Raw genomic sequence first — 12,328 nt, forward strand, 5'->3', positions numbered from 1 at the left:
CCTGGCAGCCTCACTCTCTGCACCAGCATCCCTTTCCTGCTCAGCTCATTCCTACATCTGAGCCCATCTTTCCAGCCCTTCACCATGCCCCCTGCACCTCATGGTCCGTCATTATCACCTCCTCTCTGCGCATTCTCTTCATCTTTCCTACCTGAAGCATGGCTGTCTCCTGAGAACACTGTTTCCCTCACGCTGGTGGTGGCTGTTCTTTCTCCGATACACTGCACCGTGTGCAGTCTGGAGGTGGGGTCCATGTCCTTCTTGATTTCCATTACCACTCACAGCTACTTCTCTTCCTTCATCCTTCAGAAGCCCCAATGCATGCATCCATCTATCTTCCTTTCTCTTTCTTTCTTTCCTTCTTTCTTCTTTCTTTTCTTTCTTTCTCTTTCTTTTCCTTCCTTCTTCCTTCCTTCCTTCCTTCCTTCCTTCCTCTCTTCCTCTGTTTCTTTTCTTGGGAGTCTTGCTCTTGTCACCCAGGCTGGACTATAGAAGCATGATCTCAGCTCAGTGCAACCCCTGCCTCCCAGGTTCAAGCAATTTTCCTGCCTCAGCCTCCTGAGTAGTTGGAATTACAGCCATGTGTCACCACACCTGGCTTATTTTTGTATTTTTATTAGAGACGAGGTTTCACCATGTTGGCCTGGCTGGTCTTGAACTCCTGACCTCAGATGATCAACCCGCCTCAGCCCCCGAAGCGCTGAGATTACAGCCATGAGCCACCACGCCTGGCTGAAGTGCATCTTTCTTTACCACCCATTTTCCCTTCTGGATGCTGCTGGCTGCTGGCTGCTGTCCGACTACTCAGTCCTCAGATGCTCTCGTGCACCTGCTCATACACTCCCCCTACCCCTGTCCTCCGCACCTGCATAGATCAACGCTCGGCAGAGACGGGGCTGTCCCCCAGAGGCATTTTGGAAATGCCTGGGGTTGGTTTGTCTGTTTTTCAATGTAGTTGCGCTGCAGCATTTTCACTGAAACATATTGTTTTGTTATAAAAGATTTCCCTTTATTATTTTTATTTGACTTTATCTGTTAGGACATTATATTAATTTAAAGACATAGTAGCTTATAGTAGCTTATGAACTTCATTTCAGGATAGGAACGGGGATGTTAAAATATATTCGTTATAAGGGGATGTTTGGTCCGATGGCATTGAGGATGGCTGACGCAAAGAATCTTTCCAATTCCCTGGCTTTGCTCTTGCTCCAAAGATCTTTTCCCCCAGCCCACTCCAGCCCCAATCAAATGGTCACATCCTAGAATCATAATCACCAGTAACCACACCACTTCGAAAATCTGGATTTAAACATCCCACTCTCTGACCATTACCCCCCCTTCACTGGCTCCAATAATCCTCCAACTTTGTAGAGGCCTCCTGGCCTTGACCCTCTCACGTTCCACTTTTCATGATTCCTTCTACCTTTTTATCCTCCCCCATCCCCAGCCTGGGCTCCGTGTCTAGCATGATAACCATTCTCTTGCAAGCACATATAATTCTCATGTCTGCTTGCCCAGGGAAACAGTCTACCCTGGTGAAACCCAGGTGTCTTCTTCCACATGTGCACCTGAGCAAGCGGTTTGAAGGAGTGGAGAAAAATCACACAATCAGCGATGAGATTCACTTCAGATTTATCTCAAATGGACACTTAACAGAATGAGCTAATTCTACCACATCCCTCTTGTAAATTCACACTCCTACATTCCGAGATAATTATTTCCCACCTTCTCCTCTCTCCACAAATCTTTAACACTTCCTCCCTTATCTCTTCTATCTTAGCTGATGACGTCGTGGGGGGAAAAAAGATGTACTTGGAAGAGAACTACCTGATTTTCCCGCTGACATTTCCATCATTCTTCCTCCATCTGTGCCCATGGAGCCAGTGGTCATTTCCCATTTTACTCAAGCTGACCACTTGATAACATTGAAAAAAGTCACTGCACCCTTTCTGAACCCTTGCCTAGGCTTTTGGGTCTCCACACTTGCTGGTCTTGCTTCTACCTCATTGGTTGCTTTTTTTTTTTCTTTTTTTGAGACAGAGTCTCGCTCTGTTGCCCGGGCTGGAGTGCAGTGGCGCGATCTCGGCTCACTGCAACCTCCACCTCCCAGGTTCAAGTGATTCTCCTGCCTCAGCCTAGGTGCCCGCCACCACACCTGGCTAATTATTTTTTTTTTTTTTTTTTTTTTTTTTTTTTTTTTTTTTTTAGAGATGTGGTTTCACCATATTGGCCAGGATGGTCTTGAACTCCTGACCTTGTGGTCCATCCCCCTCAGCCTCCCAAAGTGCTGGGATTACAGGCATGAGTCACCGCACCCGGCCTTGGTTGCTTCTTTTGAGGCTCGTTCACTGGCCCTACTTCCACCAAAGCCTCCACCAAGCCTCTAAACATCTGAAGCCCAGGACTCCGCTGGCCTTCTTCTCTCCCCTACGAGGTCTCAGCCATTCCCAGGTGTTCAGGTTCCATCTCTACACCGATGGCTTCTATCTCCAGGCCAGGCCTCTCCTTAAGCTTTGGACTCATTTGTCCAATTGCCCACCTGACCCTGCCAGCTAGATTTCTATCAGACACTTTAACCATGACCAAAATGTAGCTAGTAATCATTCTGATAGGCTTAAATCATGGCCCCCAAAGACATCCAGGTCCCAACCCCTGAACCTGTCAACGTTATGTTGTATGGAAAAGGATTTTGCCAATGTGATTAATTTAAGGATCTTGAAATGGGGACAGTATCCTGGATTACTCAGGTGAGCCCTAAATGTAGCCACAAGTGTTCTTACAAGAAGGAGAGGGAGATCTGATGCCAGAAGAGTAGTAGGAGAGGTGAGAACAGAAGAAAGAGGCTGGAGCGGTGCAACGAAGAGGCAGAAACTGCAATTTCTAGAAGCCGAAAAAAGGCAAGGAGACGGATTCTTCCCCCTCAAAGCCTCCAGAAAGAACCAGAATGTGCCCTGCTGACACCGCACGTCAGCCCAGTGAGGTTGATTTTAGACTTTAGTTCTGGTCTCCAGAATTGTAAGAGAAACATGCATTCCATTTTAAGCTACCGTATGTGTGGTACTTTGCCACAGCAACAATAGGCAACAAATCTGGTCATCACAGCCACCACACAAATCCATAGCCCCCCCCAACCTGCCCCCGGTACCCGCCACATCTCAGGAAATGGTTTCCCATTCATGCAGCCGCTGAGGCCAAGAGCTTCCGAGTTGTGCAGATCTTTCTCTTCACTCCCACCTTGCCAGCCAGCAAGTCTTCAGCTCTGCTCCCAGCCCGACTCCAGCAGTTTCTCACTGCTCCACCACCATGACCCAAGTCAATGTTGTCACCATTTCCAACTCTCCTGACGTCACCGCTTCCTGCTTGGTCTTCCACTCCTTCTCTTGGCCCTCTTCACAGAAGCCACAGGGGGCTTTATGGAGGGTGAATTAGATCACATCATTCCCCCCATCGAAACCATCAGTGGTTTCTCATTGTAATCAGGATAGAATGCAAATCCCTTGCCGTGGCCTGCAAGGCCCTACCATCCATTGGCCTCTGCTCACCTCCCCTCCCTCCACTTCCTCACCACTGCACTGTGTTGGTCACGCTGACCTTGTCTCTGAGCTCATTCATTCCATTCCCACCTCCTGGCCTTTGCACTTGGAGTTCCTACCACCAAACAGCTGTCTCGCCAGATCTTGGCATGGAGCTCTCCTGTTCATCAGTTAAGTCTCAACTCAGATGTAAAGGCCTTTACCACCTCTTGCTAAAACAGGATCCCAGTGCCTGCAGCCAGTGGCTATTTTACCCCAGTTATCCTCCTTAAGGCATTTTTCAGCACCTGAAATTGTCACATTGGTTTGTTTCCACGGCCATTGTGTGTCCCTGAGAAAATGTAAGCTCTCAGAGGGTGTCCTGCTGACTGCAGTAAACCCAGTGCTTGGCACACAGTAGGCACACAATGATTATTTCTTTGCCTTGCTGCCTGGTTTGTAGCTTGTTTTCACCTCTATCACTGACTCTGGCAGATATAACTACATCAAAGTGATCTCTCCCAGGGCCGTTTGCATCTCGGTAGCATTGGGGTATCTCCCAGGGCCGTTTGCATCTTGGTAGCATTGGGGTATCTGTGCAAAGAGCTAACCAGTGGGGTTTCCAGCAACCTTTAGCAGGTGTGGAGTGACCGACCATGGGCTTTCTTTCGTGGTGCTTTAAAAGCACACAATTCACTCAACATCTGCTAAGGACTGGGTGCCATGGATACATAATAGAGGGAGGAAAAGATATTTATATTATGCCTCAGTGATGAACGTGAATTTTGTCAAGGCAGGAATGGGGCGGGGTGGGGTGGAAGTGGGCGAAGGCACTGCCTGAAGGTGCGCAATTATTTCACGGACTCAGCATGTTGGCCCCTCCACCTTCTGCCTCCCAGAGACTCGCTGAGCCTAGGAATCTCGGGATGGCCCTCCTGTGGCCCAGCACCGGGGCCAACGCCCATACCTTTCGTAGATTCAGATTGTGGTCTCCTGGCAGTGACCCGCTTCCTCTCATTTGGCCTCTGTTTCTCCTCTCCCTGCTGCCTCAGGTCTCATCATCCACGAGGGACCCTCGGTGTACCGCATCTTTAAACGGTGGCAGGCCGTCAACCAGCAGTGGAAAGTGCTGAACTATGACAAGACAAAAGACCTGGAGGATCAAAAGGCAGGAGGCAGGACGAACCCCCGGACCTCCTCATCCACCCAGGCCAATATCCCCTCAGAGGAGGAGGAGGCTGCAGGCACCCCTGCCGCTGAGCAGGGCCCTGCCCAGGCTGCCGGCCACCCCTCAGGCCCTCTGTCCCATCACCACTGTGCTTATACCATCCTGCACATCCTGAGTCACTTGAGACCTCATGAACAGCGGAGTCCACCGGGCAGCAGCCGAGAGCTGGTCATGAGAGTCACGACAGTGTGAGAGCTGAGGCCCAGAAGGAAGGCCGTGACCGCCACTGAGGGCCCGAGCAGGGTGGGGAGGCGCGGTGGCACCCCCGGAGCCAGCAGAGGGAGCAGGCAGAGGCTGGGGGCCTGGTGGGAGTCTGGGTGCAGGGTCAGAGCGGGAGCGAGGCTGGCGCAGGAGCAGTTCTGTGATGTCCAGTCAGTCACTGCCACTCTCCACAACAGCAACGGAAACCAACACGAACTCAACAACCAAGGGCAATACAGGCCGAACGTGGCCCAGCGGGAGAAACCTGCCCCAGCGCGCCCGCAGGCGAGTACCCGCGAAGCAGAGGCTGAGGGCGGGCAAAGCCTGTGTGACTGGTGGCAGTGCCAGAGGCCAAGGGGGCCAGGAGGAGAAGCATCTGTGGTCTGCTCCGCTCTCACTCTGCTTTGTTTTGTTTCTCCTGGGGCTGTGTCCTGCAGGCAGCCGGGAAAGAGGGGGGCACAGGTGTGAGCCGGCGGGGACACACTGCCTTTGGGGCTCCTGGGCTCATTTGAACGGGCAAGATTCGCTGACAACTGGCTGTGGGGATGGTGGGGTGGATGGTCAGGGAGGGAGGCCCAGGGAGGGAGACGCTGGTCTGATCAGCCAGAGGGACAGGTGTGTCTCCTTTCTGAAGGAGCTTCCAACCTGGAATTCCTGGTTTCAGGCGGGTTCTAAGAGGGCTTAGCTTTGGAAAAGGATGTCGTATTCTGCCCTTGTTAATTTATTTTATAGTGATTTGGCTCAAAGACGTTTACAGGACACACACATACACACACACACACACACACACACACACCCCTAGAGAAAAGTACAGATTTCCAGTGGGTATTTCAAGCACAGTTCGGCTGCTGTGGCTTCAGCTTTGGAAGCTGTCAATCCCGGAGCAACTTTCCCTACTACCCAACCCCACCATGGCCAGGACGTGTGCAGTGCCAGCCCCTTCCTGACACACACTGACCCAGTCCCCTCATGGTAGGGCATCCCCGATCTAGGGCCTTTTTTGAGACAGCAGCTGCCATAGTTGGGAGGAGCTTGGCCAGTGTGCCCTAAGGAGTGGAGTAGTGCCCGATCTAAGTATTCCTTGCTGCTTGGAACCCTCCCCAAAAAGGCAGATGGGCGGATGCTCAGTGCTTTGTGCTCCCTGGTCCTTCCTATGCCACCAGGTGGGCCCCGGGGGTGCCTGGCAGGGAGCACTACCCCTAGACCCCCACCTCGCTCTCTCTGGGGACCCTGCCAGGGAAAGCCACAGGGTGGTCACCTGCAGAGTTTCTGGTTGTCACTGCACAATGACCGCATCATCCGTGGGTATTAAAAGGACACTGTCAAGTACTTTTTTAAACTAGTTTTTAGGGTTTTTTAAAACTCTCTGTTGTTTGTAATATTCTCTTAAAAGCTTGAAAATAAAATTTCTTTCCCTACCAGTGGTGTCCCTTTCCATATGTGAGTTTTTCTTCCTCTTCCCTATCCTCCCCCTGCGGTGTAAACAGCCTTCTTTCTCCCTGTGTCTGCTCCACCCCTAAATTCTCCTCCATGACAAGAAATCAAGCACACTTTCGTTTCGCCTTTGAGGGTATGGATGGGGCAGTGCAGGCAGGGATGTTCCCTTCTGTGTGCCTGTGTGTGAATCCGCAGTGAACGCCTGGCCTCTTCTTGGCTTCCTAGCAGACAGAGTCCTTCAGGTCCCAGGATCTCCCAAAGATTCTGCCCAGGAATCCTAGACACAGAGACCACTGGTGCTGGGGAAAGTCTGGAGCGCTCCACTCCATCTGGTCATTTCCCAGAGGCTGGGGGAGCCACAGACAGGAGAGGGGTGTTAGGATCTCAATTGCCCTGACAGTTTCCTTTGACTATCAGAGGACAGCACCCACGTTAAGGCCTCAGGAGAGGGCTTGAACATGTTATGAGGCAGCAGACAAGATCTTTCTCCCTTCAACTTAACCTGGCTCTCCCATCCTGGGGCTGGCTGTGGGTCCAGCAGCAACATCAGTGGCGTGTACACAGGCTTAAAGAGCTTCCTCCCCGATGAGACTCACAATCCAGAGAGTTAAGAAAGGCACAGTTGGAGAGAGACTGAAGGACACATACAAGGAAAACATAGAAACAAGCGTAAACCGCCGGGCGCGGTGGCTCACGCCTATAATCCCAGCACTTTGGGAGGCCAAGGTGGGTGGATCACAAGGTCAAGAGATCGAGACAATCCTGGTCAACATGGTGAAACCCCGTCTCTACTAAAAATACAAAAAATTAGCTGGGCATGGTGGCGCGTGCCTGTCATCCCAGCTACTCAGGAGGCTGAGGCAGGAGAATTGCCTGAACCCAGGAGGCGGAGGGTGCGGTGAGCCGAGATGGCACCATTGCACTCCAGCCTGGGTAACAAGAGCGAAACTCCGTCTCAAAAAAAAAAGAAACAAGCGTAAACCAATCACATCGTGCAAATAAACTATGTAGATTAAGTGTGTTTATTTTTCCTATAGTCTAGGAACAGGCCTTTCAGTTTAATGAAACATTTATGGAGGCTATAGATATGTTATAGGGATGATTTTTTTTTTTTTTTTGAGACGGAGTTTCGCTCTTGTTACCCAGGCTGGAGTGCAATGGCGCCATCTCGGCTCACCGCAACCTCCGCCTCCTGGGTTCAGGCAATTCTCCTGCCTCAGCCTCCCGAGTAGCTGGGATTACAGGCACGCGCCACCATGCTCAGCTAATTTTTTGCACCATTAGTAGAGACGGGGTTTCACCATGTTGACCAGGATGGTCTCGATCTCTTGACCTCGTGATCCACCCGCCTCAGCCTCCCAAAGTGCTGGGATTACAGGCTTGAGCCACCGCCCCCGGCCAGGGATGATTTTTTTAAAGTATTACGCAGTGGATTGCAGTGGCATATCCTTTAGTCCTAGCTACTTGGGAGGCTGAGGCAGGAAAATCACTTTAGCCCAGGAGTTTGGGGCCAACCTGGGCAACATAGCAAGATCCCATTTCTAAAAAGAGAAAAAGGCTGGGCACAGTGGCTCATGCCTGTAATTCCAGCACTTTAGGAGGCCGAGGTGGGCAGATCATTTGAGGCTAGGAGTTTGAGACTAGCCTGGTCAACATGGTGAATTGCCGTCTCTACTAAAAATACAAAATTCGCCGGACATGGTGGCACATACCTATAATCCCAGCTACTCGGGAGGTTGAGACAGAAGAATTGCTTGAACCCAGGAGGTGGAGGTTGCAGTGAGCTGAGATTGCACCACTGCACTCCAGCCTAGACAACAGAGCAAGATTCAGTATCAAAAAGAAGTATTACAATACAATGAAATATGCATATCATCAAAACTATAGTGGCCATCATGTTATCTTTCTTTGATGGTTCACAAGGCTCTTCAGACTCTCGCAACCATTCAGGGTCATCATTTGACTATGTTGTACTGAAGAAGAGGCAATGAATAACATATTTTTGGAGAATGCTGGAGTTTGTCGAATCTTGATAATGCAAGTTCCAAGAGAACAAAGACCTCATCTGCCTTGTTTACTGCCGTATTTTCAGGACCCACAGCAGTCCCTGGCACAATGCTCAATGTAGGTGCTCAATGACAATTTTGGAATGAGTTAGACTCTCTTGGAAGAGTGCAAGAGGACCTTCAACATTCAGGAGACACGCCTCCTCTTCTTTCAACTTATATTCTAACACACAAGATCAATCGCAGAGTAGAAAAGAAAGATCAAGTTCTGACTTCCCCACACAACAGGATGGTAAATTCCTTGGGGGAATTAAATTTACGGGTACAGAAGTGAAAAAACTGGGGTTTTATATTTTATACGTATCTCTGGGAAGCAAGGTAAAAGTACACCCCGATGACCAGAGGTAACTGCCCCCTTTCAGATGTGCAAGTCATCCTTCGTGCCACCAGGCAAATGTCTATATTTCCTGTGGAGTTATTTAATGCAGAGCAATGAAAAGCAGCCCAGAGTTCCCTTGCACATCATCTGCAAGTATGGCTCACGTATGGGGCAAGATACTAGCTAATATCTGAAGTTCTTACCATGTGCAAGGAACCTAATGGAATGCTTTATATGTACTAATTCACTTCATAGTCCAACGACATGATGAAACAGATGCTATTCTTATCTTCATTTTGCAGATGTGGACGCTGAGGCCAAGAGGTTAAGTAACTTGCCCATATTCACTAGCCAGGATCCCATCCCCAGAAATCCGGCTTTTTCATTTTTTATTTTGAGACAGAGTTTTGCTCTTGTCACCCAGGCTGGAGTGCAATGGCACAATCTCAGCTTACTGCAACCTCTGCCTCCTGGGTTCAAGTGATTCTCCAGACTCAGCCTCTCAAGCGGCTGGAATGACCTGTGCCCACCACCACACCCAACTAATTCTTGTTTTTTCAGTAGAGATGGGGTTTTGCCATGTTGGCCAGGCTAGTCTCAAACTCCTGACCTCAGGTGATAGGCCCACCTTGGCCTCCCAAAGTGCTGGGATTACAGGCGTGAGCCACTGTGCCCAGTCAGCAATGCAGCTTTGAGCATAACCACTCCCTCACATTTCCTGAAGGCAACCAACCAATTTAAGGAAAATCTGGGTCAGGTCGACCAAGGAGGTTAGAATGTGAGAGATCTACAGGAAAGCTTTGGAAAGTGGGGCTAAAAATAATAATAATAATTTACATCCCCTACAGAAAAAAAAGCTGAGTTTACATGACAATTCTTGCTGTTATCCAGATAACATCTGGTTGAATGAAGCCTATATAATAGAGGGTTGGTTATATTTGAGAACAATGGAATTCTGAAAGGTCAATAGGAAAATTCAATCACATTTTTATGGGGAAAGGGCCAAGATTCATATGGGTTCGCAGAGGCCTCATTTCCTGATTTAAAAAAAAAAAAAAAGTTATCCTCTTTGGAGATTAGACTTTTGGCATTGGTTCCAAACGAGTGGTGTAGACTGGCAGGTTGGGGGTTCTAGTCACTGTCCGCAGCATTTAGGAGGACCCCACAATATGAAGTCTTGTCCCCACCTCTCAGGAAAATCAGATGTCACCATCTTAGAACACAGAAACTCCAAAATCATAGAATTTCTGTAGTCTCCACGAGATAACTGTCATTTCTTTGTTTTGCCTGTGAGATCCAGATGTATGGCAGAGGGCAGAGGCATGCTTTGACAGGACCAGAACCCATTTCTAAGGAGAATGATGTGCTTTGTAAGCAGAATTCCTTGTATTGTGGAGGTGAGAGGCAGTGGCGGTGGAAGGAGAAACGCATATTGTATTGTTCTTCACTGCCTTTCCTCAAATTATCCCGCTACACCATGGATGCAGTAGTCCCCAAACCGTCTCCTCACACTTTCTCACTCCCCTTATTGGTAGAATAGAACATGGGGACTGGGCAATGCTTGGGGTGCTATGGACAGTTGGGTGAGACTCCAGAATGACTCCCAGTGTGAGGATCTAGGACTGGCCTCATCCAGGGTCTGAGCTACCTTGGCTGGTGGCCAGTGGGCTAGCTCGGCACCTACCCGTCCCACCATGGGTCCACCTTCATGGGTCCTCCCTCCTCCCCCACCTACTCCTCGCACAGCCCATCACAGCACCGAGAATCCACTGGCTTTCTTCCTGCCCAAGTCAACCAGTTGAGGTTGAGAACTGCAGCATTTAGCATCCTCCTGGCTCTGGACCACTGGTGGTTGAGGTGAGTCTCTCTTTTTTAAGTGTGTTACCCATAACATGTACCAAAACACCTCACCATCATGCTCAGGTCCAGCCCACCGGCTCAGTAGGTGTTTAGGGAAGAGGAGGAACTGTGGCTCAGGAGGGTTTAGGGTTATGGATGAAAAGAGAAGCAGGCTCACCCAGTGCCTTCATAACTTTCAAGAGAAAAAAATCCTAAACACAGCAACCTTGGTGCCCTTGGCATTGGCCAAAGTGTGGTGCTCTTCCATCCTCTGAAGCCCAGCATGGTGGCTCACACCTGTAATCCCAGCACTTTGGGAGGCTGAGGTGTGTGGATCACCTGAAGTCAGGAGTTCAAGAGCAGCCTGGACAACATAATGAAACCTCGGTTTCTACTAAAAATACATACACAAAAAAAATTAGCCAGACATGGTGGCACACTTCCATAATCCCAACTACTTAGGAGGCTGGGGCAGGAGAATCACTTGAACCCAGGAGGCAGAGGTTGCAGTGAGTCAAGATCGTGCCATTGCACTCCAGCCTGGGCAACAAGAGCAAAACTCTATCTCAAAAATAAAAAAGAAAAGGTAAGGCCGGGCGCGGTGGCTCAAGCCTGTAATCCCAGCACTTTGGGAGGCCGAGGCGGGTGGATCACGAGGTCAAGAGATCGAGACCATCCTGGTCAACATGGTGAAACCCCGTCTCTACTAAAAATACAAAAAATTAGCTGGGCATGGTGGCGCTTGCCTGTAATCCCAGCTACTCAGGAGGCTGAGGCAGGAGAATTGCTTGAACCCAGGAGGCGGAGGTTGCGGTGAGCCGAGATCGCGCCATTGCACTCCAGCCTGGGTAACAAGAGCAAAACTCCGTCTCAAAAAAAAAAAAAAAAAGAAAAGAAAGAAAAGGTAAAGGTAAAGTTTTCCCAGAACTATGTTTCTACTCATAGATGCTTCCATGTATAGCACTGTGGCCAAAAATGTGTCTTAGAGCCACACTTAGCTGCTGGAGGGGCAGGCTGAGAAAGTGATTATTTACCCTTTTCAGCTACTACTATGGAATGTACCAGGGGAAAAGGAGATGGTAGGAGCCAGCTCAGGGCGTCTGCACCACCCTGAGTGTCGGAGGATAAATTAGTAGGCTGTGTTTGAGGGCTATTTGGTAGTATTCTATTGAATTCTGAATACACATGTCCTTCAACCCAAGGATTCTATTTCTTTGAAACTCTCCTAGAGAGATAGTAGCAGATGTTGCATTCACAAAGAACTTGGGAAATGACAGCAGTATGAGCGTAATAATGAGACAAATTGGAAAGAATCTAAATGCCTGTCAACACAGGAATGATGAAGTATGAGATGTTGAAACCGTGGGATACCATCAGCATCAGAGAAGGTCATAGGCTTGGAAGGACTGAGGGAAAGTTCTCAAAATCATATCGTTAATGAAAAATGAAATCTGCAGGACAAGATGCACAATGATCGCATACTTGGAGAGCAGCAACAGCAGCGAAACCCACACCTCCATCTCATATTTTAAAATGCCGCATCCAAAAGAAATGGAACGATGCCACCAAACTGATTAGAGTGATTTTGTTTTGAGAGAGGATGAGGTTGAGGAATGTGAAGGCGGAACTTTCTCTCTGCTTATACTGTTTGCATTTTAATTATAAAAGTGAATCCATGTCATATTTGTGTAATGTTTTAAATTATGGTGCACAACTACGATAGAAT

General features: G+C 49.1%; 1 protein-coding gene across 1 annotated transcript in view; it reads left to right on the forward strand.

Annotated features, from left to right (window-relative positions):
* MARCHF4 (membrane associated ring-CH-type finger 4) overlaps positions 1–6,362 on the forward strand; it is a 110,493-nt gene extending 104,131 nt beyond the window's left edge. Inside the window, exon 4 of the mRNA XM_003925562.4 lies at positions 4,565–6,362. Coding sequence (XP_003925611.1) covers positions 4,565–4,932 — 368 coding nt within the window. The 3' untranslated portion in view covers positions 4,933–6,362. The remainder of the gene's footprint in view (positions 1–4,564) is intronic.
* The last annotated feature ends 5,966 nt before the right edge of the window (positions 6,363–12,328 follow it).

The sequence above is a fragment of the Saimiri boliviensis genome, chromosome 5, assembly GCF_048565385.1.
Source record: "Saimiri boliviensis isolate mSaiBol1 chromosome 5, mSaiBol1.pri, whole genome shotgun sequence".
Lineage (NCBI taxonomy): Eukaryota > Metazoa > Chordata > Mammalia > Primates > Cebidae > Saimiri > Saimiri boliviensis.